Here is a 23,785-nt window from a genome sequence, read left to right as displayed (position 1 = left end):
CCTAATCTCAAAAGTGCAAATAGACTCTGGCTTTGGGGCCTGGAGCACCCACTAGCCCTAGGCCCAGTCGGCACCATTTTGAAAAATGGCACCAACCTGATCTTATCCAGTTATATGACTTGGGCAAGGTCTGGGCACCAGTCACTGCACAAACAAGGCATTTCTTTTTTTTTTAGACTTGGCATATCACGGCCGCCTTGAGTGGCAACCCCAAGGAGAGCAGGGGGATCAGCTTTGACCCCACCACATTTTTTTCTATTATGTTTTTTTTGGCATGGCCCTTTAAGGCAATGGTGGGACTGCAATTGCACCTAAAGGGCTGATGCTGTGTTGTTTTGCCCTGCTGGGTTTTGAAGCGAGACAAAATAACACAGCGATACAGGCACAATGTTTTTTCAAGAGAGGAGCCCACTGTTGCGATGACTCCCTCCCACGATAGTAGGACCCCTACCGAAAAAAAATACATCACATGTAAGTCAAAGGTATTAACAAGATATAAGTTCACTGGACTTAGAACATCATGAAACATTGATTATACTGATATTCAATTACTTGATACTTTTTTTTTGCCATGGCCAGTAGATACCCCAGTTACTCTTATCTTTTAGTGCATAAGTGATCTGCATACATTTAAATGATCAGGGTTATGGATGACATTATAGACATTCTTGTAAAATCATGAGGTAGTAGTACTACCCGATACAAAGGCTATAATGTGTAGATGAAATCAGGTGTAATTAATTAATATACTCTATTCATTAACATTCAATTGTGAGGTAGTTTGACTACCCGGTGTTCATGAGAATTTATGTAAAGCAAATCCAATTGATATGTGTAGTTGTCAGTTGATGGTTGTTTTAATATGTGGGTATGAGTGGGTATGGATGTATAGTGTGGATGTAGGGTAATGAATGTATGCATGAATTTTAGGTGCTGAGAGACTGTTTAGATAGGTGATCTTATGTATTAAGAGAGGTTTAAAAAAATTTTGTGTATTAATATATTTAATAAAAAACTTTTTTGAGCATTGATTATATAATATATGTCCTCTAGGTGTGTCATTTTCTTATAATAGAGATAGAGGTACTTCATCATTATTGTTTACCTGCAGTAATGAAGCTATCTCAATCATCATGTTATGCCAGTACTCCATCTGGAGTGTCAGTTTCTAAAAGTATGCAATAGTCAGTCTTGCCGCATGCAAACACTGAGTTATAAATGCTTTGATTTTCTTATAAATTTCCTGCTCTCCCCTGCAATCTAATAAGCATAACGGTGGGGTTACAGTATGTCTAACCACATGCCTGCAATGGCTGTTACCTCTCCCTCAACTTCCAGCCAGAATATTTCAATGTCGCCGCAGTTCCACCACATATGTATATAATGTCCCTTTACATCCACACCCCCTCCAGCATAATGGGCTCAAGTAAATTTGGAGAAATATATAAGCTCAGTGTAACAACTTATATAATAATTCTGGACTCTTATTAGAGATGAACATTTTTAACATTGTACACCATATTCTCTGCTAGTCTTCTGCATCAAGTTCCTGATGAAGATCTTGCTTCCACTGTTCTATGCATATATTGCTATTGGACAGACATTTCATGTCACTGTACTAAACTGTTTTGAGCTATTAGGACTTCTGTACTGCTCTGTCAGGCCGATGCAGAAAGGTGTGTTCCGGCCAACACACAGCATTGCCTGCAAGTCAGTGCTCATTTTGTAAGTGTAAGCTGAGCATTCTAAAATGGGAGTAATACTTAGCGCCCTCACATGGAAATCCCATGCAAATGAGGGCATTAAGCATTACTCCCCAATGCAGAGCAGTGCGTTGGGCCGGCTGTCATTTTCTTAGCACTGGAAACAACTCCAGAATCAGAGATGGACTTCAATTTCCAGTGCTTGCTTATGCACTGGCACTTAAAACTGTTGTGCTTGCCGGCCACGGGAGACCTCCGGTCACGGGAACTCGGCCTTGAGAGGCCATGCGGTGGCGGCTAGGGAGGCCAGGTTCCAGGGGCTGAAGGTAGGGCTGCCGGCCGCGGTCTCCTGCAGCCGGCAAGCACAACAAAAACCATTTTTAAAAAAGTGAAAAATTCCAGAATACTGTAGGGGAGGCATCCAAGACAGTAAAGATCACAGCCAGATCACGGCCATATATTTGGAGCCTGGTTTTCATATATAAATACACATATATATATATTTTCTTGTATTGATTAGACTTTCTTCCTGCTACTTTCCCTATCTTCTCTGGATGCCTGACCTTTCATGAGCCCATGGCTCTTGCTTTCATGCACAGCTCCTTAATCTTTAGATCTTTAGGGTTTTATTTGGGTAAACAGTGGCAGCTGCCACCACTTACTCAGATAAGTAGCAAACAGGCCGATACAGTAAAACCCGTGGGAGAGCCGGCGCTCCTGTGCACGCGATTTAGTATGCAAATGAGGGCCCGCGGTAAAAAGAGGCGCTAGGGACACTAGCGCGTCCTAGCGCCTCTTTTTTGACAGGAGCGGTGGCTGTCAGCGTGTTTGACAGCCAATGCTCAATTTTGCCGGCGTTGGTTCTCAAACCCGCTGACAGCCACGGGTTCTGAAAATGGACACTGGCATAATTGAGCGTCCGTCTTCCGACCCATGGGCCGATTTAAAATTTTTTTTTTAATTGTAAATTTTTCCGACTTAATATCGCTATGATATTAAGTCGGAGAGTGTAAGGAAAAGCAGTTTTTTTCTGCTTTTCTGTATACTTCCCCGGCGCCGGCAGAAATTAACGCCAGCCTTTGGGCAGGCATTAATTTTTGAAAGTAAAATGTGCGGCTTGGCTGCACATTTTGCTTTCTGGATCGCGCGGGAATAACTAATAGGGCTATCAACATGCATTTGCATGTTGCGGGCGCTATTAGTTTTGGGGGGGTTGGCCGCGCGTTTTCGACGTGCTATTACCCCTTACTGTATAAGGGGTAAAACTAGCGCGTCGAAAACGCGCGGCCAAACCCGGGCCCGAAAGTAAGCAAACTATTCAGCTATCTAGCAGCGGAGAGCCACTGTCACTTAGCCAGATAAGTCGGTACGTATCTGGGTATCTGCTGTGGGTCACCATTAGTTAGCTGGATAAATATATTTTTTAGTTCATTTCACTTTCAATTTTGTTCATAGAAAATCTTTTCTATCAGGCTGCTGTTTAGAAAATTATCTCTGCGATTTGTCTAATTGGCTTCTCTTACTCTTTGCTTTTTTGGGGAGGAGGGGAGAGGAGGACATTTTCTCACTCTGCTCAGGCTATTTTTTATCTATTCTGGGTTTTTTTTAATTTTCTTTTGCATTTCCTGGATCTATAATCCATGTTTATTAGATATGTATCTGCCTAACTAGCTGCAACCCACTGTCAGATAGCCGGATAGATCAGTACTTATCCATGTAAGTGGCGGCAGCTGCCGCCGTTCACCTGGATAAAACCCTATAGATCTGAAGACTGAGTCACACACAAGAGCAAGAGCTATGGATTCATTAAAGGTCAGGCGCTTGGAAAAAAATTGAAAGTAGTAGGAATACCGAGATGCCCGAGTTAAAAAGCGTATTCGGCTGATGCCGAATGCATATTTTACAGTTTATATTTGTTTTTAACTTCAGATACATTTGCATAATATTAGCTTACTGCAATGGGAGTTAAAAAAAATTAATCTAAGCATTCAATATGTGTGCTGCAAACCAGCGCACAGTTTTTTACGCTCAGATTATTGCATCTGCCTGCATATATTTAATTACTTGTTTCCTGTTTCTGTGTGAGTTGAGATGCTGGCTGGCCTGTTTACAAGTTCTGTTTTACCTTGTTAGAAAGCAAATCTGTTTTACAGTTCTTGCAAAGAAGAAATCTCTCTGGAAGGTTTGTTCTTTCTTTAGAAGACATTCTCTTATCTAATCTTACTCGGTTGAGCCTCAAATGTCTAATAAAAAAAAATGGGTTATAGGTCCAGGCAATGCAAAAGAAAATAAAAAGAAAGCCACAGCCTGAGGAGAGTGAGAGAAGCTCACCCCAGAAAAAAAAAAAAAAGCAAACAGTAAGAGAAGCCAAGTAGTCAAACTGTAGAGATAATTTTGCTAAACTGCAGCCTGCATAGAAAAGATTTTCTATGAACCAAATTCAAAGTGAAGGTAATTTTAAAAATTGCTGAAAATGCTACAGATCATTCGGAAATGTTGAAACCACCTATTATTCAAACTGGACATTTAAGATTATGATTTTTCTAAAAAATAAGGGACTTTTGACAATCATAGATCTGAGCCCCCTGATATAACAACTACTCAGGAAGCAAAAAATACTTGAAAGAAAAGTGATTAGGATACTAGAAATGTGCATTCATTTAAAACAAATGCATATAACGTGACAAATAAGGGCCATTTGTTTCATTTGGGGGCCCTAAAATGAACTGAGGGCCACATGAATAAAACAAAGCTTATTTGTTGCATTCGTTTTAAATGAATGCATCGGGCCTAGGTGTAGGCGCAAGTCATTGGCCATGTCTAAAGCTTAGTCCAAGGCCCAAAGCAGGGGATGCAGCCTAGGCCTGAGCGTGATGCCAGGGTCTCGACCTAGGCATGGGCTGATGCAAGAGCCTTGGCTAAGATCCAAGTACCCCCCCCCCCCAAAACAATCACTTACCTGATTGTTGGGTATCAATGAAAGTGGCCAAGCTGGGTCCCAATGCCTTAGCCTTGAGCCAGAGCCAGGCCCAACACCAGGGCCAGGCTCAAAGGCTGGGTTCTAACTCCTGGACCTCAAAGCAGACCCAGACCCAATGCTGAGGCCTGGCCTGGAGGCTGAGTCCCAATGCCCGGGCCTTGGTCTAGGCCAGAGCCTGTGCCTGGGCTTGATGCCATGGCCTGGCCCGGCTTGGAAATGCTTTACAACAAAATGGTGCCATCCGCTGGGGTGAATGCGCTGGAGTTAACTCTAGTGTGACCCCAGTGGATGGCGTCAGTTGAAGAAGAAAAGAAGAAACAGGAGCTCATCAGAGTTACTCCACAGCCTTGGCTCTTGGCTGAACCCTAGGCCTCCGGGCCAGACCCTGGTGTCAGGTTTGGGTCTGGGCTGAGGCCCTGACATCTGGACTTGGCCTCTGGGCCAAGCTGTCAGGCCTGGGCCCTGGCTCCAGCCTAGGTTGAAGTGTCGACCTTGCATAGGCCAAGGCTGAGATCATGGTGACCTACCGTGTCCTTGGCCTATTCAAGGCTGAGGCTTCAGGCTGGACCTAAGCCTCGCTGGCGGATCCCCACCAGACAGGGGAAGTGGGAACCAGAGAGAATCCTAGCCCCAGTATTTTTCTGGGTGAGTGCGAGGGAGGGACAGGAAGTCCCATTTTTATTTTGTTGTCCATGTTTGTTTTTTTTTAATATTTGATTCATTTTTTTTCACACGAATGTGATGAATAAAACATTCCACAAACTGAAATTCGTAGGAAAAACCTCCCGAAAATGAGCCGAAAAACAAAAACAAATATTTTCCCTGCACACTCCATTTCATTTCATTTTTCATTTCATTTTATTAAAATTTATTAATCACTTATCACAAAAGGTCTAGGCGATTTACAATAAAAACGTACATAAATCATATATATTTATCAACAATAGATGTAACAAACAATGAATATCATTAGTTTCATAGAAACAATATTATCCAATATCTTATTCAAAGATAGCCTGGACGTTGCTTAATTAAATCATACCTCTCTTATAGGATACGGAGGTTATTTATTTCAAGACTAATAGATTTTTAGAAGACATTAAAGGCACGATGGAGTAGGAAATCTTTCAAAAAATTTTTCAAATTATCCAAGGAATGAAGTTCAAATGGAATAAGATTCCATGGAGCTGGGGCAGCAATAGAAAACGATGTCTCTCTAGTGAAAAACAAATGTGCTTGACACACTGAAGGTATTTCAAGGCGATTCAATTGAGAGGATCTCAATCCTCTAGTCGGTTTATAAATGCGCAACAATGTAACAATGCATTCGACCAATGTGATGAATCTGAATTAAGTCATTTGAAAATGATCATTGGATAGGATACTATGAGTATAAACACCAAGACATTAAGCACTTCACAAACAATTTACGTTACTAACTAGACTAAAGCGAAAGGCATCTGGTTACATTCAGAACAGGAAAATAAAGGACATATCTTTGAAAAAAAACTGAACCTTTAGAATGAGATAATGTCAAGTTGAGAAAGAATAGTCTGCCACTACATACATGCAAAGTGTAGAGTCAATAGCTGAACAACTCCAAACTGTAGGAGATCCAACTGAGGAGGCAGAAGTTGCATCACATTCAAGAACTCCCTCAAGCATACCATGCAGTGGTCAGAAGTTTTGATGTATGCAATATGTCTGAGCTGATTTATAAAAAAGTCCATCAAGCACTTCTATCAGAATAACAATGCCAGAAAATTAATTCTTCAGATACACAATAAGCATATAGGGGCAGATTTTCAAAGGGTTACGCGTGTAACCCCCGAAAAGCTGCCCCAAGATGCCCCTGTGCATGCCGAGCCTATCCTGCATAGGCTCGGCGGCGCACGCAAGACCTGGGACGCACGTATGTCCCAGGGCTTCGAAAAAGGGGCGGGAAGGGGGCAGGTCCAGGGGCGTGGCGGGGGACAGGGGGCGGGAAGGGGGCGGGACCGAGGCCTCCTTCGTTGTGGCCGTACCGGGGAATGGCGTGCCAGCAGCCGGCCAGCACGCGCAAGTTACGCCTGTCCAGAAGCAGGCGTAACTTCTGCAACAAAGGTCAGGATGGGGGTTTAGGTAGGGCTGTGGGGCAGGTTAGGTAGGGGAAGGGAGGGGAGGGGAAGGTGGGGGTGGCGGAAGGAAAGTTCCCTCTGAGGCCGCTCCAATTTCGCAGCGGCCTCGGAGGGAACTGGGAAAGCCATCGGGGCTCCCTTAGGGCTCGGCGCGCGCAAGGTGCACAAGTGTGCACCTTCTTGCGCACGCTAACCCTGGATATTATAACATGTGCATGGCAGCCCGCGCGTATCTTTTAAGATCTGGCCCATAGTGCATACAGAGTATGAAGAAACTCCAGAGAAAATGACAGAAAATAAAATACTATAACTGCAAGAAATTTGGACATTTGCAAGAGATTGCTATTTTGCACCGAAGGGAAATAAAATTTCTCAAAATGCAAAAGGGATTAAATATTTTTCACATAAAGGGATCAAAGAAAAAATAATCATAAAGCAAAAATAGCCAAACAGTGATCTAATAACAAGAATATCACTGGATCCATTAAGAAGCAATTACAGATGTGCATTTGTTTCAAACAAATTTAAAAAATGTGATGAATAAGGGCAATTATTTTTCATTCGGGGGGCTCAAAACAAATTGGGGGCCCCCTGAATGAAACAAACCTTATTCATTGCATTCCTTTGAAATGAATACATCATGTCTAGGCCTAGGTCTGAGGTTAGAGCCTCACATAGGACATAGGCCAAGGCCCAAAGCAGGGACCATGGCCAAGGCCCGAGCACAATGCCAGGATCTCAGCCGAGACCTGAGCCCCCCCCCCCCAACCGGGAACAATCACTTACCTGATCTGTCGGATATCCGATGGCCAGGCCAGGCTCCGATGCCTGGGCCTTGGCCCGATGCTGTGGTCCAGCCTGGAGGCTGGGTCCCAATGCCTGTGCCTTGACCTGGACCCATGCCTGAAAGCTGGGTCCTGATGCCTAGGCCTCGACCTATGGTCAGGCCCAGACCCGGAGCCCAGGCCTTGGAGCTCCCATGAAGCGGTCCTCTTCTGTCTTCTTTCTTCCTAAACTGATGCTGTGCCCTAGGGTTATGCCAGAGTTCATTAACACTGGTGCAATTACCTCAGTGGACGGTGCCATTTTGATTTACGGCATTGCCATACATCAAATGGTGCCATTTACTGGGTTGAATGCACTTGAGTTAATTAAATCCAGCATGAGCCCAGTGCATGGCATCAGTTTACGAATAAAGAAGACAGAAGAGGACCGTTTCGAGGGAGCTCCGAGGCCTGGGCTTTAGCCCAGGCTTGTCCCTAGGCCATGACCCAGGTGTCGGGACCCGGCCTCCTAAATTTAGGCCTCACTGGTGGTGGCAGATCCCCACCAGACTGGGTAAGTGGGGGCTGGGGGGAATCCTGGCCCCAACACTTTTCCGTGTGGGAAGGATGGGTGGTGAGGAAGGGACAGGAGGTCTGGTTTTTATTTTTGGTTCTTTTTTTTTGGGGGAGGGGGGGGAGTAATGTTTGATTCATTTTTTTTTCACAAATAAAATGAATCAAACATTCCTTGAACCAAAATTCATAGGAAAAACCCTGTGACACCAGCTATTGGCATGGGTCTAGTGGGCTCGCCCACTAGGCAACGCCAAGCATACCACCGCACTAAGAGCCCACCGACACTGAGTCTGTTACAGACTGCATCAAAGGTAAACATGCAATCAATGCAATTTCTAAGGAATAAAGCAAAAACCTATTGGAGCACATGAATTTATATGGACCCATGCCTGTAGATTCTATTGGTGATAGCTGGTATATATTTGTCATTGTAGATGATTGCAGACAGAAGTTAAATATATTTTTCCATAGGCACAAAGTCCTATATATTTTCATTGACTATGTACAAGAGAACACTAAACAAGCAGGAAGCTGAAATAAATCTGTATCAACAATGGAAGTGAATTTATAACATATAATATTGAAAATTTCATAAAGGAGCATGGAATTCATCATGAGAAGTCAGTTCCATATTCTTCATCCCAATGCTGATATGATCTGATCTACCAGTCAAGTTTTGGGCTAAAACAGTAAGGGGTGAATTTTAAAAGAGTAGCTCGCGTTTAAAGCCCCAAGGATGCAAGTATCCGGGACGAATATGAGCGACTTGTATTCTAAACAGCGCAATTTCATGCATATATGTGCACAAGTAACCAAACGCATGGAAAAAAGGGGCGGAGTTGGGCATGCCGGGCCTTTCCAGGGCAGGCCCAACAGTTATGTGCATAAATGTGTATTTTAAATCTGGCAATCACAGCACGCAGCAAGCTGTTAGCCGTCTATATTTACTTTTGCTTTTGATGAGGTATATCAGGAAAAGTTAGATGATAACAGTTTGCAGATCTTCAGTTGGCCTGCTGCCCTCCCTATTTTTGCCGCCCTAGGCATAGCCCTAGTGTGCCTATTGGCAAAACCAGAACTAAATGAAACAGTGATACTGAAAGAATATCGCCAATTTAGTAATGATTAGGGTTTAAAAAAAAAAATCCCAAGCAGGACTCACAGCCTAATCTCCCACCCGCTCACCCAATGGAAACACTGCCGGTGTTGCCAGCCCATCCCATTCCTGAGCACACCTAAGTCCCCCAAATCAAAGTAACATATTGCAGGTCTTTAAGCCCATAAAGCCTTTCTTCGTCTCCCCTGCCCTCACAATAGTCCAAAATTGAGGTCTTGTAAGCCCCACAGCATGATGCTTCTCTCCTCCCTATCCTGGCACAGACCACTCTTACTCTCCCACCTCATCATCACCCCCCCCCCAACCTCAAAATACAAACGAGAGCTTGGAACTTGCGTTGGGCTCTAGGTACACCCAGCATTACTCTGATAAACTCTGGTCATTTATATGACTAACATTTCTGTTACAGCAATCCTGGATGCACCAGAAATCAGATGCAAGTCCCGAGCTCCCAGTTGCCTTTTGAAGTTAGAGGGGTGCAGGTGGGGCATTAAGCTGTGGGGCTTACAAGACCTCATTTTCGGACTTTTGGAGGGGGAGGGTGGTGCAGTGAGGGGAGGAAGGGTTTTCTAGCCTAAAGTCCTGCAATGTGTTACACTGATTTTGGGGATGGATTAGGGGGTCTGGGATCAGGCCATGAGGCCCACTTGGGAGTTTTTTTTAATTTTCTAACTCTAATTACTGCTTGACCAATGATATTTTATCAATATTCCCAGATAAGTGAAAGTTCCCAAGTAACTTTACACTTCTTTGGGTCCTTGTCTACACATAGCCGAAAAATTTATTCAGCTACCTTCCAATATCAGAGTTAGCCAAATGAGTTATTCAGCTAACTCAGCTCCACCTAGGAAAGTCTCTGAAATGCCCTGATTTATTTGGCTAAAATTTAGATGAATACTTGCTGAGGATATCAAAAGTTGATATTTGTCTAGATAACTTACAAGTTATCTGGCCAAAAGATTTTGAATATTGATCTCTTTGTATTTAAATATTGACCTTTGTTATTGACCTATCTTTTTGTTGTTGTACTTACCAAGACTTAGCTTTACAACATCATTTTTTAGTGTTCTGTTTCCATCTTGACACTCACATACTCCTCCAAAGAGATAGATATCCTGTTGGAGAAATTATATCCAATATATCCTTGTATTCACAAAAATAGGGAAAATGACAGAAATACCACATAGCCCACCTGGCTTTACCCTTACTACCTCACATTCAAGGATCCTCTGTGCTGATTCTATGCTTTCTTGAATTTTGTTAATGTTATGGACTCTACTTCGTCCTCTGGGAGTGTTAGAGCAAAACGTTTTCTGGTTGATCTTGAACAAGGCTGTACATGATCAGAGGCTTGTAGCTTTGCACATAGAGCTACAGAGTGACTAGCAGATATAGGCAGGCTAGACAGATATTAGCCTGGTATGTGGCCCCCACCTCGGAACATCTGGATTGGGCTTTAGCAATTCAAAAAGGGGGGGGGGGGGTCACAGAAAAGGTGCAGAGTGTATAATGTTTGAAAGATTGATGTTTCCTCCTAAGTGCAACTGGCAAGGGTATTATGAAAGGGGAAAGGTTCCAGAAAGTGTAAGGTCATCCAATGGTCAAAGGTAGTGTATTGTAATTTTCTGACAGACTGGGGCTAGGATTTGGTTAGATCGTGTGAGGGGGCTCCCTCAGAGTCACCAAGCCAAGAGAAGGAGGCAGCTGTGACCTCCTCTTGGGGTTTCAGGGGAAAAGAGGAGGAGTTGGGCAGAGATACCCCACAGATTTCTTAGAAAGCTTGAGTGAAGAGAAAAGACAACTGAAGAATGTAATATTTGAGTTACAGAGTGAATAAAGGAATTGAAAGGAGGGCTTCAGGACCAGAAAGAAGCCTGTGCCTGACTGAAGTCTCTGAGCAGGGTTGGGGAGCTGCATCCCATCTACAGAAGAGGGAGTTGCCTTGCAGCCATCCTGAAAAGTGTGAGTAACAAATTGGATTTAAACTGTTATAGAAGTTAAGGAAGTCAGGCCTAGTCTAAAGCTGAAGAAAGGTTTGTTCATAGAACTGTGATTTGACTTGCTCTGAACTCTTTGAAAAGGATTGAGTGGGAAACTGCTGATTTTTTTTTCAGGAAGTGTGATTTCTACAGTTTTTGGACTGATTGAACAGTTTATTTAAATACATGATCTGTTGTTGAGCACACCCTCTGCAGTGTTTGTGTGAGTGTCCTCGGCTCATTTCCCAGCTGAGACTGATTTCCTCACTTTGGGTGAGTTATCCCAGGCTCCCAGAAGCTGAGAATGTGACACCAGAAGGATAGAGGGTTACACTGGGAATACCACAGTATTTCTGGCAGCTTGAAGGATAGAGGTCCAATCTGAAATGAACTGGTGGACCTGGAGAGACCCATGAGTACTCTCAGTATGTATCTAACCTGTGTCAAGTGCTTGTAGTGTACTGATGTAACTGGATTAAGTGACCCAGATGAGACTTTAGATTGTGCTTGTACTATCTATCCCTATGCTGTGTAGTGTTTTCTGGCAGAAATATAAGCATAACACAACCCAGAAAGAACTACACCGCTTAAGACTGTATATGTCTACATATATCTAAAAAGACACAAAAAACAGTCTCCAAACAATAGCTCACTTAATCAAAGCTTAACTACATTTATTTATTTTATAATTCATCTATTTATCACTGATCCAAAATTGAAAAAAACAAATCAACTTAAATTGTATAAAAATACCAATATCTACTAATTCATTGCATAAACCAAATTACAACCCCCCGAATACCCTCTCTATATCAATATACCAAGTGCAGGCGTCACCGGAGAGGAGCCCAGTGTGGAAGGGGGAGAAGATGGATCTCGGTGTTTGCTACTCCTGCAGCTCTAACTCACTGGCCCCAGGGCTGGCAGATAAAGGAGGGTGAGCAGCCTGCATGTTCACACCTTCTGCTATATTCAGTGCAGCTGGCTCTAAAAGGTTAACCTCTGACTTGAAGCAGGGGATTCTGGGTGGTTTTCCTCATGGTTCTATCTCAGTCCTGGTTATCTTTGCACTAGCCAGGCCTGTGTGATTCAGCAGCTAATCGGGCTATCCCTGCATAATTATTTACATTTTACTTGTCTTTATTTCTGTGACCCAGACTACACTGGTTGTTGTAATCTTCAGTTTATGCAAAGTCTGTTCTTTGCTTTATATGTTAATAAAGTTTGGAGTAAATAAGCAGTCTCCTCTGTCTACAATAAGGACCGAGTTAAGTTATCTGTTATAGCTGTACATAGGTAACGAATAGTGAAAACAGAATAGAAGCGTTGATGTGGGGGCCATGGAGCTAGATAGCGTGTTTCCTGGGCAGCAGCAGTAGTGAGGACCTCATTGACAGTGAAGTCCTGTTTTTGGCAAGCCGCTGGAAGGGAAAGCGGCAGGATAGCCGATAGCTCCTGCTGTTAAACTGCAATGTGAAAGGGACTTTGGGAAGGTGGTTGTGGAGGGTGGGAGCAGAGGCAGAGGAGCATCTTCAGCTCACACAGGTGGCACTGAGCATCCTTGGGAGAGGGTGAGCAGTGTCTCTTAGGTACACACAAATCTACAGATTTCCTCTTGTCTCACCCCCACACACACACAGATCCACAAGCAGACTCCCTCTCTGTAACTTGCACACACTTACTCATTCTCTCTCTCTAGATCTTTCCCCCTTCATGGATGACCCCAGCACACTCCTCTTTGTTTCCAAGAATGACTCCAGCATGCTTCCTCCTTCTCTGACCTCAACATGCCCTCCCTCCCCTCCTCCCTTTTCCTGATCCCTTTTCCTGGCTAGGCATGGGTATTCAGCACTAGTGCAAGGAATTGTTTCTCAACAGAGAACAACCCTGTGCTTTCATCTCCAGCCCCTCCCCTACCCCTCAGCAGACAGGGCACAGGAGGAGAAGTGGTGGGGCTGAGGGTGGAACAGATCAGAAGAACCACTCTGCTCCCTAACCCAGTCTCTCTCTTCCTGTTGCTCCTGTCCTCTTTTGTCCTGAGGGGAACAGGAGGGGAGGGGATGATTTTGGAGTGGACAGAGCAAAGGAAGGAAAGGAAGACCTATTCTGCTCCCTAATCCAGCCTCTTCCCTCCTGTTTCAACTCCCCCTCAAGCAGCCTGTGTGTTATTGTAGCGCTTTAATGTGCTATTTACTTAATGTGATAAAGTGTTTAGTGTATACCATGTTTAATGTGCTCCAATAATGAGTACCTTAATAAATAGACCTCAAAGTTCAATTCTACAGTAAGAAACAGGAATATTAGCTAATCTGTTTTTTCCGTCTCAGAAGCACTCTATTGACAATTCTATGACTTTCTTTAAAGTATGGTACAGTCTCAATTTTTGTAAACTAGATTCAAATTGTAGAATGAACTGATTTCAGCCAACAAGGAATGCATTTAATAAGCATCTGAAACAGTTTCAAATGCAAAATGTTAAAAGATGAATGTATTGTACTGAGCAGTAGGAATGTGCATTCTTTTGAATCTAAACAGGAAATGACAATCACTACCTATTTCATTTTATGATGTTGGTTAAAACAAAATAAGAGAAAAACCAATACGATTTTGCTATATTTTCTTTTGTTTTGAAAAAAAAAAAAAAAGGGAAAACCCTCCAGATGACTGAAGGCTTCCCAGGGCCGAGACAAGGGTTCTCCGAGGCCCCCCATGGTCTAAGGCCTAGGTCTAGGCCTGGCGTTGGGGCCAAGCCCAAGGCCAGATCCAATTGCCAAGGCCTCCGGGGCCCTAGCCAGAGTGTATGAACTGTTGCCTCGGCCCACGAATAGCCTAGAGGACCATTACCATCACCGAGGCCTCAGCTAAGGCCCAGGCCCAATGCCAGTGTCCAGCCTAGAAGCAGGATCCTATCGCCTTGGCCCATATCCATCCCAAAGACTTGGGTCACTTTGCCTTGGCCCATATCCATCCCAAAGACTTGGGTCACTTAGCGGAAGATGCAACCTAGGACTAGGCCCAGGCCAGAGTCCTAGAACCAGGCCTCTTCCATACGATGTCCTCTTCAAATGATATGCTGGAATCACATCACGTGGCATCCTCTGCTTAAGAGGAAGGTGCTGGAGTAACACAACTCTGGCATGCCCTCCAAGTGGAGGGCATCATTTGAAGAGGACATCGGAAGAAAGAAGATATATGGAAATCTAGTCCTAGGCCTCTGTCCTGGGTATGAGCCCGGGCCTTTGCCTCGGTGAAGGAGACCCAGCATCCAGGGCTGGACTCCAGTTTAGTCATGGGCCTAGGTCTTGGCAACAGAACATAGCCCACTGGGCTGGGACCTTGTGCTGGGCCTGGACATTGGCTATGGGACTCTGTCTCTGGGCCAGGTCCTGGGCCTAGGTTTTGGTGACGGGATCTGGCCTCCGGTCTGGGCCTGGGCTTCAGCGATGGGACCAGACCTCAGCCAGGGCCCTGCTGCTGGGTCCGACATGGCCATGGGACCAGACCATGCTGACAGGACCCCCTATGGACAGGATAAGTGAAGGCTGTGGAAGTTTCTGGCCCCAAAAACTTTGGGGGAGGGAGCGGATGACATGGGGTACAGAGGCCTGGTGAGGCCTTGTTTCATTTTGAATTTTTTTTTAACGTTTATTTTGTGTTTGCAAGGGACAGAAATGAAATAAACATTAAACAAAATCCTACCCAGGGGTTGGGGGAAACCCAAAAATGAAAAGAAAAACCCCAAACCAAATTTTTTTCCCTGCACTTCCATACTGAGCATCAGATGTACTGCAATAAGCATTCTCCTATAGATAGAAAATGCAGCTCTTAGTACCTATAACCCTTGTTTCATAAAACAACAAAGCCTATTTGTTGTTTTATGAAAAAGGGATGCAAGGATACCATAACAACACCTTCCAAAGCATCCATTGTCTGCATAGTTTGTTTATTTATTTATTTATATATTTATTTACGTCTTTTCTATACCGTCGTTTAGTAGCTTCCGTAACAATGGTTTACAATAGGCACATAAAACTAAGGATGCTGAAACGTTACTTTACACAAGTGCCATATCGGTCCGGTACATAGTTTTTTAAAAATAAAATAATTGTAGTGTGATAAAATACTGTACGGAGTTTTTTTTTCTTTTTTTTCGGAATTAAAAGCAATGCTAACTTTATCAGTGTCACTTTATCTTATAGTGATGAATGTTTCTGAGTTAATCGCTTCTTATTGTGTTTAGTGATAATAAAAATTGAGAAGTGAATGTATACCCCTTGCTCATGACATTAAAGGGATGATCATTATCTGATTTCCTGAGCAAGCAGAACAAAGTCTGAGCTGAAGCATCCATATCTACATAAGGTAAAGAAATATTTGAAACTAAAAAGAAAATTATGAAAATACAACCTTTCAGTCACTGAGCAGGAAGACAGAGAGAGTCCCAACACTTCATTTTCACAAAATGACTTTTATCAGAGTGATACTTCAAAATTATGTCCATAGAATTGGACTTGGGAAATATCAAGAAAGAAATTGGAGAAACAGTGTTAGGAATATATGCAACTTTCCTTACTTTGTCGTGGTGTGCTGTAAAAGAATGGTGTGTTCTTCCACTAGGTGTTTCCCCCTTGACTTCACATAGCTGCCACACTAAAGTAACTGAAGTAAAGCACAATTATATAAATTTTAGCACAAAAGATATTAAAATGTGAAACAGGATAGACAAAGATTTAGTAGGTATTTGAGATACTTCAGAGGAGACACCAAAAGCTAACCAATTAAATCAATTTTTGGAGAATGGGAATCATCTTGATGTTTGCCAAACAAGTTTTCTTATCGGACATAGCATAGAATCTAGTCTTTTGGCATTACCGGATAACCTCTGCCATAGTACATGTAGTGGTCTTTCTTGTTCTTTTGTCAGCCTTTGACACTGTGGATGATGTTGTCTTATTAGATCAACTGCATGGCCTCAATGCCAATAACACAGGACTAAATTAGCATTTTTCCTTTCTTAGTGGCAGATCACAAAAAATCTCAGTCCTTGCACTGGAGGTAGAGGACCTCCAATAGGTGCCAAACAGTCCAGAGAAGGAGCAATGAAGGCAATAACAGCAACAAGGGTATATAAATGGACTTGCACCAATATCCAGCAATATAGATAAACCACTATAAAGGGTACGAAAATCAGGAAAAATTACTCTCTGGAGTTCAAGAATGGTGTTCAAATAAAATATTCTTTACTGTAACTTAAAAGGATAATCCAGACCACAATACCAAAAATCATAGCATAAAAAATGTAATAGCAATGAAGATTATTGTTAATTTGTCCATCTTAGCTGTTACCTCCCTTCTCACTTGCCTTACCCCATTATCCATGGAGAAAAACTGCTTCCCTTGTAATATGGGAAAACTGGAATGGGGTTCTAGCATAAAGTCAATCACCAAATAGAAGAAAATCCCCAAGCACAAAAACTTCAGGACCACTGTTCCCACGTTTAAAAACATCCAACGTGACTTGGTCCATGTTTTAACTTTTCTTCAGACTGGAAAAACTGTATCACACTCACTGTCTCAATGGGGTATAGCCCTTTGAATCCTTCTACCAAAATCTTCTTACCCTTGCTTCTTCAGGTCGCTCAGGCAACCAGATCCTTGCCCCAATCCTCTTGGATACTGGAGGCATGCCCTTCCTTTCAAACTGTTCAAGTCAAAGTCCAAAATATCTTTTATCCAAAAGTCCTTCAATATCAAAATGCAAAAGTGATGAGCAAAGGCCCATCCAAAAGGTTCTCAACTATTGTCCTTTGAGACCCCGTAGAAAGCCCCAATCTCCTCTCTCCTCCTTATAGATCCTGAGGGGATCCAAAGCTCTGCATGATAGTGGAAATCCTGAAGAGATCAGTTACTCTCCTTTCTATTGCTACCTTCAATCCACTGCTTCCTTGAGATTCTGGAGAAATCACTACCTCCATCCCTCTATTTTCTCTCAGCTTCTTCTTCCCATTGAAGTTCTGAGCATGTTCCTGGGAAATATATACCTGGATGCCATACCCCCCAAAAGATGGGATTATCACACAGAGTGGAATCAAAACTATAAACCCCCCTCCCTCAGCTACTAAATATCCAAATTACAAGGGAAATATTAGTGATGGCTTTGACCCTTCTCACACAAAAAAACAATTAAAACTTAAAAGCAACAATAATAAATATTAAGAAGACTAACAATTCACATTGATGAAGTAAGTTATTTTTAAAATACTGACTGAACTATGACACTAAAAGTAAGAATATCTACTCTTCACTGCTCTTCTCTATAAGCTTAATTGATTTATGCACGCTATAAAAATCTTTCAAAATTTCAGATAATTTTCTCTTAATCATTCAGATTCTATGAAGTACTTTAATAATGGTCTTAGTTGCAACTTGGATGAGGATTAATAAACTGAAAGTAAGTGCAGATAAGAACTTTGGGGTAAGATTTTTAAAGGCACGCGCGCACGTCCATGTATGGTGGGACCCAGCGCGCGCACATGGACGCGCATATTTTATAACATGCACGCATGGCTGTGCATGCGTTATAAAATACGAGCAGCAAGGGGGGTTAGATAATTGCAATTTCTGCGCGGCGACACATCGAGGCCTTCCCCAGTTCCCTTCGAGTCCGCTCCAATTAAGGAGTGAACTGGGAGGGAACTTCCCTATCCCTTACCCTAACCTTCCTTCCCCTTCCCCTCTCTACCCCTAAACCCCTTTCTCTTTCCTCTCTTTTTTTTTGTTATGTTGCTTACTGCTCCAATGGAGCAGTAACAACTTGCATGTGCCAGGATGCCCTTCCCCGATACAGCGGCAAATGGCTGCTGTACTGGCCGCCTCCAGCCCCACTCCTTCCCACCCCCAGACTGATCCTTTATCTGGGCCCGGCACTTCAGCAAGTAACAGCGGTTATGCATGTGGCTGGGCCCCTTTGAAGATGTGTGCAGTGCGCGGAAGGCCCGGCCACACGCATAAACCCCGTTTTTGTGCACGGGGTGGGGGGACGACTTCAAATTTGGCCGTTTAGGTTTTGGCTAAAATATCCCTCCTTAGCAACTATTTCCTAAGGTTAATAGTAGAATATATAGTTCTGAAAGTAAGGCCTGAAGCCTAGATCTTGGGAGTAGTCTTTGACAGCGAGATTTCTCTGTTCATATTACTTCTGTAATATATATGTCATTCTCCCATTTCCAAATCATTCTTTTTAGGGCTTCCTCAGAAACTGCGGAGATTACAATTGAAAATAAACGAAACCAAAAAAGTGCAAGAACAATATGAAACAAACTAAATATATCTCGCTTGTAATCAAAATGAGAATGGAGCTTTTGCCTGCTGCACTTAAAAATAATCTCTTAAAGTAACCATCATAAAGCACTGGGTTCACCAAACAATTCGTGTTTTTAACCCAAAATCTTGATTCATAATACAGCAGTTTAGCTGTTTATGGACCTACATCTATAGGACCGCATTTTAGGGATCTGAATTCAATTTAATTTTGTTTACAAATATACATTTTTTATGCACTTAAAATCATATTTACATGCATCAAATTAATTTTATATGTATATGTGAACAAATACATGTATGAAAATGCCTTTTATGTGCGTAAACAAAATAAAATTTAGAAAAACAACAAAGAAAAATGAAACAAATAAAATGTTTCTGATCCACATTCTTACCACATTTCACCTGCTTTACGTAGTCTATAATGGCTCCTGATAAATTTTCATTTTCAGTTTAAGATTTGAATATAATAGATACAAGCTCTCTATAAAAGGGTTCAACATATATGAGATCATCCTTTGGTCTTATCCGTTACATAAGAGAAATTTACATTCTTCCCAAGATCATTTCCTGTCTGTTCTAGCAAATGCTAAGTTGATGGACACTAGTAAATAGGCTTTCTTTCAGAGCAGACCACAACTCTGGAATTCATTTTCTAAAGCCCTGCATTATATTCCAGTGTAGCCCTGAACTTGAGGAATACTTTAAGGTTTACAGGATCAGTCACAAAAGATATTGGGGCTTAAGTTACATACACAGTCACACTCCACTCTTTTCAAGCCCCAGTCTGTGGGTTTATTTATTTATTTATTTAAAACTTTTCTATACCGTCGTATAGTAGAGCACCATCACAACGGTTTACAGTTAGGCACAAATATGTGGTTTCTAAGTTATCCAAAGGGTGCCATTATTATACGGTTACATAGTTCGATAATATACTCTAAATGGGAATGGGTGCGGTTACCATTTACTATTAACTGTCTTTATAATTTAATACTTAAATTGTGAGAAAATAACAAAAGTAAGCAATAGGGATGTGAATCGTTTTTTGACGATTTAAAATAATCGCCCAATATATTTTAAATCGTCAAAAATCGTTAGAGCCGTGATACAATAACAATTCCCCCGATTTATCGTCAAAAAATCGTAAATCGGGGGAAGGGGGAGGGCGGGAAAACCGGCACACTAAAACAACCCTAAAACCCACCCCGACCCTTTAAAATAAATCCCCCACCCTCCCGAACCCCCCCAAAATGCCTTAAATTACCTGGGGTCCAGAGGAAGGGTCCCGGTGTGATCTTTTACTCTCGGACCTCCGTGCGTTGTAGAAATGGCGCCGGCGCTACCTTTGACCTGCCTTATGACAGGTCAAAGGTAGCGCCGGCGCCATTTTGCTTTTTTGTCCCCCAACGTCAGGAGCGTAGGAGATCGCTCCTGGACCCCCACTGGACCCCCAGAGACTTTTGGCCAGCTTGGGGGGGCCTCCTGACCCCCACAAGACTTGCCAAAAGTCCAGCGGGGGTCCGGGAGCGATCTCCTACCGCGATCGTTTTTCCGTACGGAAAAATGATTCGACTGCCTTAAATTACCTGGACCCCTGCCTTAAATTACCTGGACCCCAGGTAATTTAAGGCATTTTGGGGGGGTTCGGGAGGGTGGGGGATTTATTTTAAAGGGTCAGGGTGGGTTTTAGGGTTGTTTTAGTGTGCCGGTTTTCCCGCCCTCCCCCCCCACTGGACCCCAGGTAATTTAAGGCATTTTGGGGGGGTTCGGGAGGGTGGGGGATTTATTTTAAAGGCTCGGGGTGGGTTTTAGGGATGTTTTAGTGTGCCGGTTTTCGATTTACACGATTTACACGATATTTAAAAAACCCAAACTGCGACAATCCGATTCCCTCCCCCTCCCAGCCGAAATCGATCGTTAAGATGATTGATCACACGATTCACATCTCTAGTAAGCAATACTGCTTTTTCTTGGTGACTTCCTGCTTTGTGTATGTGTTATTCCGCTACCTCACTGTGAAATGCTTTGTTAGGTGGAGGATATCCTCCAGGGTGCAAGGCATTAAGTGTGTCAATCATCAAGTACATTTACAAGAACCCCAGGGACAATTAACTGGTGTTCCAGTATAAAGTCTTTACGGAAGCACTTGTAAAATAACAGGAATCTGACACAGATAAACTTTTTCTATGATAAAGCTACAATCCAGAAATAAAGACTTGAATCTGCACATGTGCATTCCCTCCTTTCCATTATAAGGGCCCCCTCGTATTCCTTTTTGAAAGTGAGGGACTCCACCAGCTATTTCAACTGGACTTTAGGGACTGTTGGGGCTTTGTACAACAGACATTCCTTCCAGTTTAGAGTTCCCTATAAATGAATAATGATGAAGCTCTGTTGGCTCCTTTTGTTTACTTCTCCTCCTCTGTTTCTCTTCTGTACCAGTTAGATAACTCCTTGATTCTCTGGGATGTACTGGGTGGGTACAGGCTGTGAACAAACACCTCATGGGTGCCACTTCACTCTTCTCTCGTGCTTCCTCTGGATACTTGGCACTGATTCTGTCATGCTGAGAAAACCAGATGGGAAATAAACAAATTCCCAAACATAAAAAGAGAAAGGAAGGGTAGGAACAACTTCCTTTCAAACTGAAGCTCCAAAATGAAGAATCTTCCACCGACCTCTGCTCATTCCTGACTCTGCTTCTGCCTGCCGCCAGCCACCGACCTCTGCTCGTTCCTGACTTGTCCGCTGCCTGCCGCCTGCCTCAGTCCACGGCTTCTCTGCCGCAGCTGCTGCGCTCCTGTCCTCCGGACAGCGCCCCCCGCAGGCCTGGGCTGGAACTACTGCCAGACTGTCTTGGGTCCTGATACCTTCTACTTCCTGCCAGGCTCTGGCCTACTCGCTGCTGGTTCCCGTATTGCACCCTGCAAGTTCCATTCAAGACATTACTGACTCTGATCCTGCTTCCGCTTGCTCTGTGCTCCCTGGCCTATTGGCTCTTGCTGCTGGACTCTGTGCTTACTCCTTGCCCGGGCCTTCCTAGAGAGACTGACACTGTGCATAAGTCCCAAGGGATTGGGACCCTACGGGCTCCTCCTGGGGGGTTCCGGTTCCCGGGTGAAGAGCTTATCAGCACTCCCAAGTCTCAAGGTTCTGGGACCCTACGGGCTCCTCCTGGGGGGTTCCCAGTTCCCGGGTGAAGGTCCTACGTGTGACTCCTAAGTCCCAAGGCTCCAGGACCCTACGGGCTCCTTCTGGGGGGTTCCTGGTTCCCGGGTGAAGATCTGTGCCTGTGGCTCCGCCTCCAGAGCTACTCTACCCAGGGTGGTTCGGCTCAAGGGTCCACTCTCGAACTGCAGCTTCCCAGACTGCAACAGTGTGGAATGAATATGTTTTTTGAGTGATCCATAATGAAAGCATTGAACATGCCGAAACATGGACCATGTTGGGTCAGTATACTGGGTGTACTCTTAAGAATGTGATTGATACAACTGAACAGATAAGTGCTTTATATGTTTTTGATGGAAGCTCTGATTTTTTCTAAATGATTGTATGGTTTAGATTATTGTTGTTCATAACCTCAATGGAAGTTTTGAATTTTTGAAATTTTAAAGTAGATTAATAAAGAAACGCATTATTTTGTACTCAAGGAGTCTGGTAAATGATTTGACTCTTATATGCCAAACAATGATATTGTTTGAAGCCCATTGCAGTCAGGAGACAGTGGATTAGAACCACAGCACTTGGTCACTCTTATAACCATTCTTTTTTTTTTGAGATAGTGATAACGTTTTTTGCATTTTATTTTCTGCACCTCATTTTTTCTTGTTTTTTGAATGTCTAGAGGTGTTGCTCTTTTTGTGTATTAGATACATTCTGAGACCACTGCAGTTTGCACAGAATACTGCTGCTCATATGCTGACTGGGCTAAATGCAAGGCAACACAACACCCATATCCTCTGCAAACTACGCTGGCTCCCAATTTCATGGCAAATCAAATACAAAATCTCCATGATCATACGCAAACTCATTGAAAGCCCTAAGTGACTGTGGATTAGTGTTATAATGAATATTATGAATCAAAGTTACATCAGTTACATGACTACTGGTGTATTCCCTGGAAGTGTTCTCTAGTACTATTGCCTGCCTGGTTGATTCTACTAGAGTAGTAAGATTTCTTATCATTTTTAATAGCCGACCTGTATTAATTGCAAAGTCATCTGTAATTTTCTAGATCTAGCACTGAACCAGATCTTCACCAATAGTTCTCCAGCTTCTGCAATACAGAAATATACCAAGATATACTACTGTTGTGAGGTTGAATCACTGGTCTGCAAGGGGCAATCTCCTAGGTAGAGAGTGAATCAAGTTAGGGGGAGAGTACATCGTAAAAATCTCATCTTTGAGTACCTATCCTCATTCTAAGTTCACTGATGTGTACAGTGCTATTTGTACCTCTGACTGTGCATGTAAATATGGCCCACAAACCCAAGACCACACCAAAACCTCACCTCAAGTTACTAGTTGACTCTCCTACAGTGGTCTAAATAGATGACAAATGTGTGCGCCACCCAGAGGCACTCTCTCTCTCCCCCTCCCTGAAGTGGGATTTGCAATAAATATCACAAATTCCATTAAAGGTTTAGTTATTTCCATTGATAACATACATTATGCTATTCACACAGGGCCGGATTTTAAATGCCCTGCGAGCATAAATCCGGCCGTATTTACATACGCAGGGCCCTCACATGCCTATTTTGCATAGGCCGCCGGCACGCGCAGAGCCCCGGGACGCGTGTAAGTCCCGGGGGTTTGTAAAAGGGGCGTGTCGGGGGCGTGTCCTAAAATGACGTGGCGTTTCGGGGGCGGGCCCGGGGGTGTGGCGCCGGCCTGGGTGCATGGTCGAGGCCTCCGGACCAGCCCCCGGGTCGGGTGATGGCGCGCCAGCAGCCTGCTGGTGCGCGCAGATTTATGTCTGCTTTTGCAGGCGTAAATTGTGCAACAAAGGTAAGGGGGGGGTTTAGATAGGGCCGGGGGGGGTGGGTTAGGTAGGGGAAGGGAGGGGAAGGTGGGGGGAGGGTGAAGGAAAGTTCCCTCCGAGGCCGCTCCGAAATTGGAGCAGCCTCGGAGGGAACAGGCAGCACGCGCTGGGCTCGGCGCGAGCAGGTTGCACAAATGTGCACCCCCTTGTGCGCGCCGACCCCGGATTTTATAAGATACGCGCGG

The 23,785-nt window shown here is 43.6% G+C and overlaps 1 protein-coding gene across 4 annotated transcripts in view; it reads right to left on the bottom strand.

Moving 5' to 3' along the window:
• LOC115100073 (acyl-CoA-binding domain-containing protein 6-like) overlaps positions 1-23,785 on the bottom strand; it is a 304,213-nt gene that overhangs the window by 101,716 nt on the left and 178,712 nt on the right. For all 4 annotated transcript variants that reach the window (XM_029618279.1, XM_029618270.1, XM_029618251.1 and 1 more), the window contains 2 exons: positions 15,810-15,895; positions 10,291-10,372 (listed from right to left, as the gene is read on the bottom strand). In XM_029618279.1, coding sequence (XP_029474139.1) covers positions 10,291-10,372; positions 15,810-15,895 — 168 coding nt within the window. The remainder of the gene's footprint in view (positions 1-10,290; positions 10,373-15,809; positions 15,896-23,785) is intronic.

The sequence above is a fragment of the Rhinatrema bivittatum genome, chromosome 1 (assembly GCF_901001135.1).
Source record: "Rhinatrema bivittatum chromosome 1, aRhiBiv1.1, whole genome shotgun sequence".
Taxonomy (NCBI): Eukaryota; Metazoa; Chordata; class Amphibia; order Gymnophiona; family Rhinatrematidae; genus Rhinatrema; species Rhinatrema bivittatum.
This window is presented reverse-complemented; position numbering and strand designations above follow the sequence as displayed.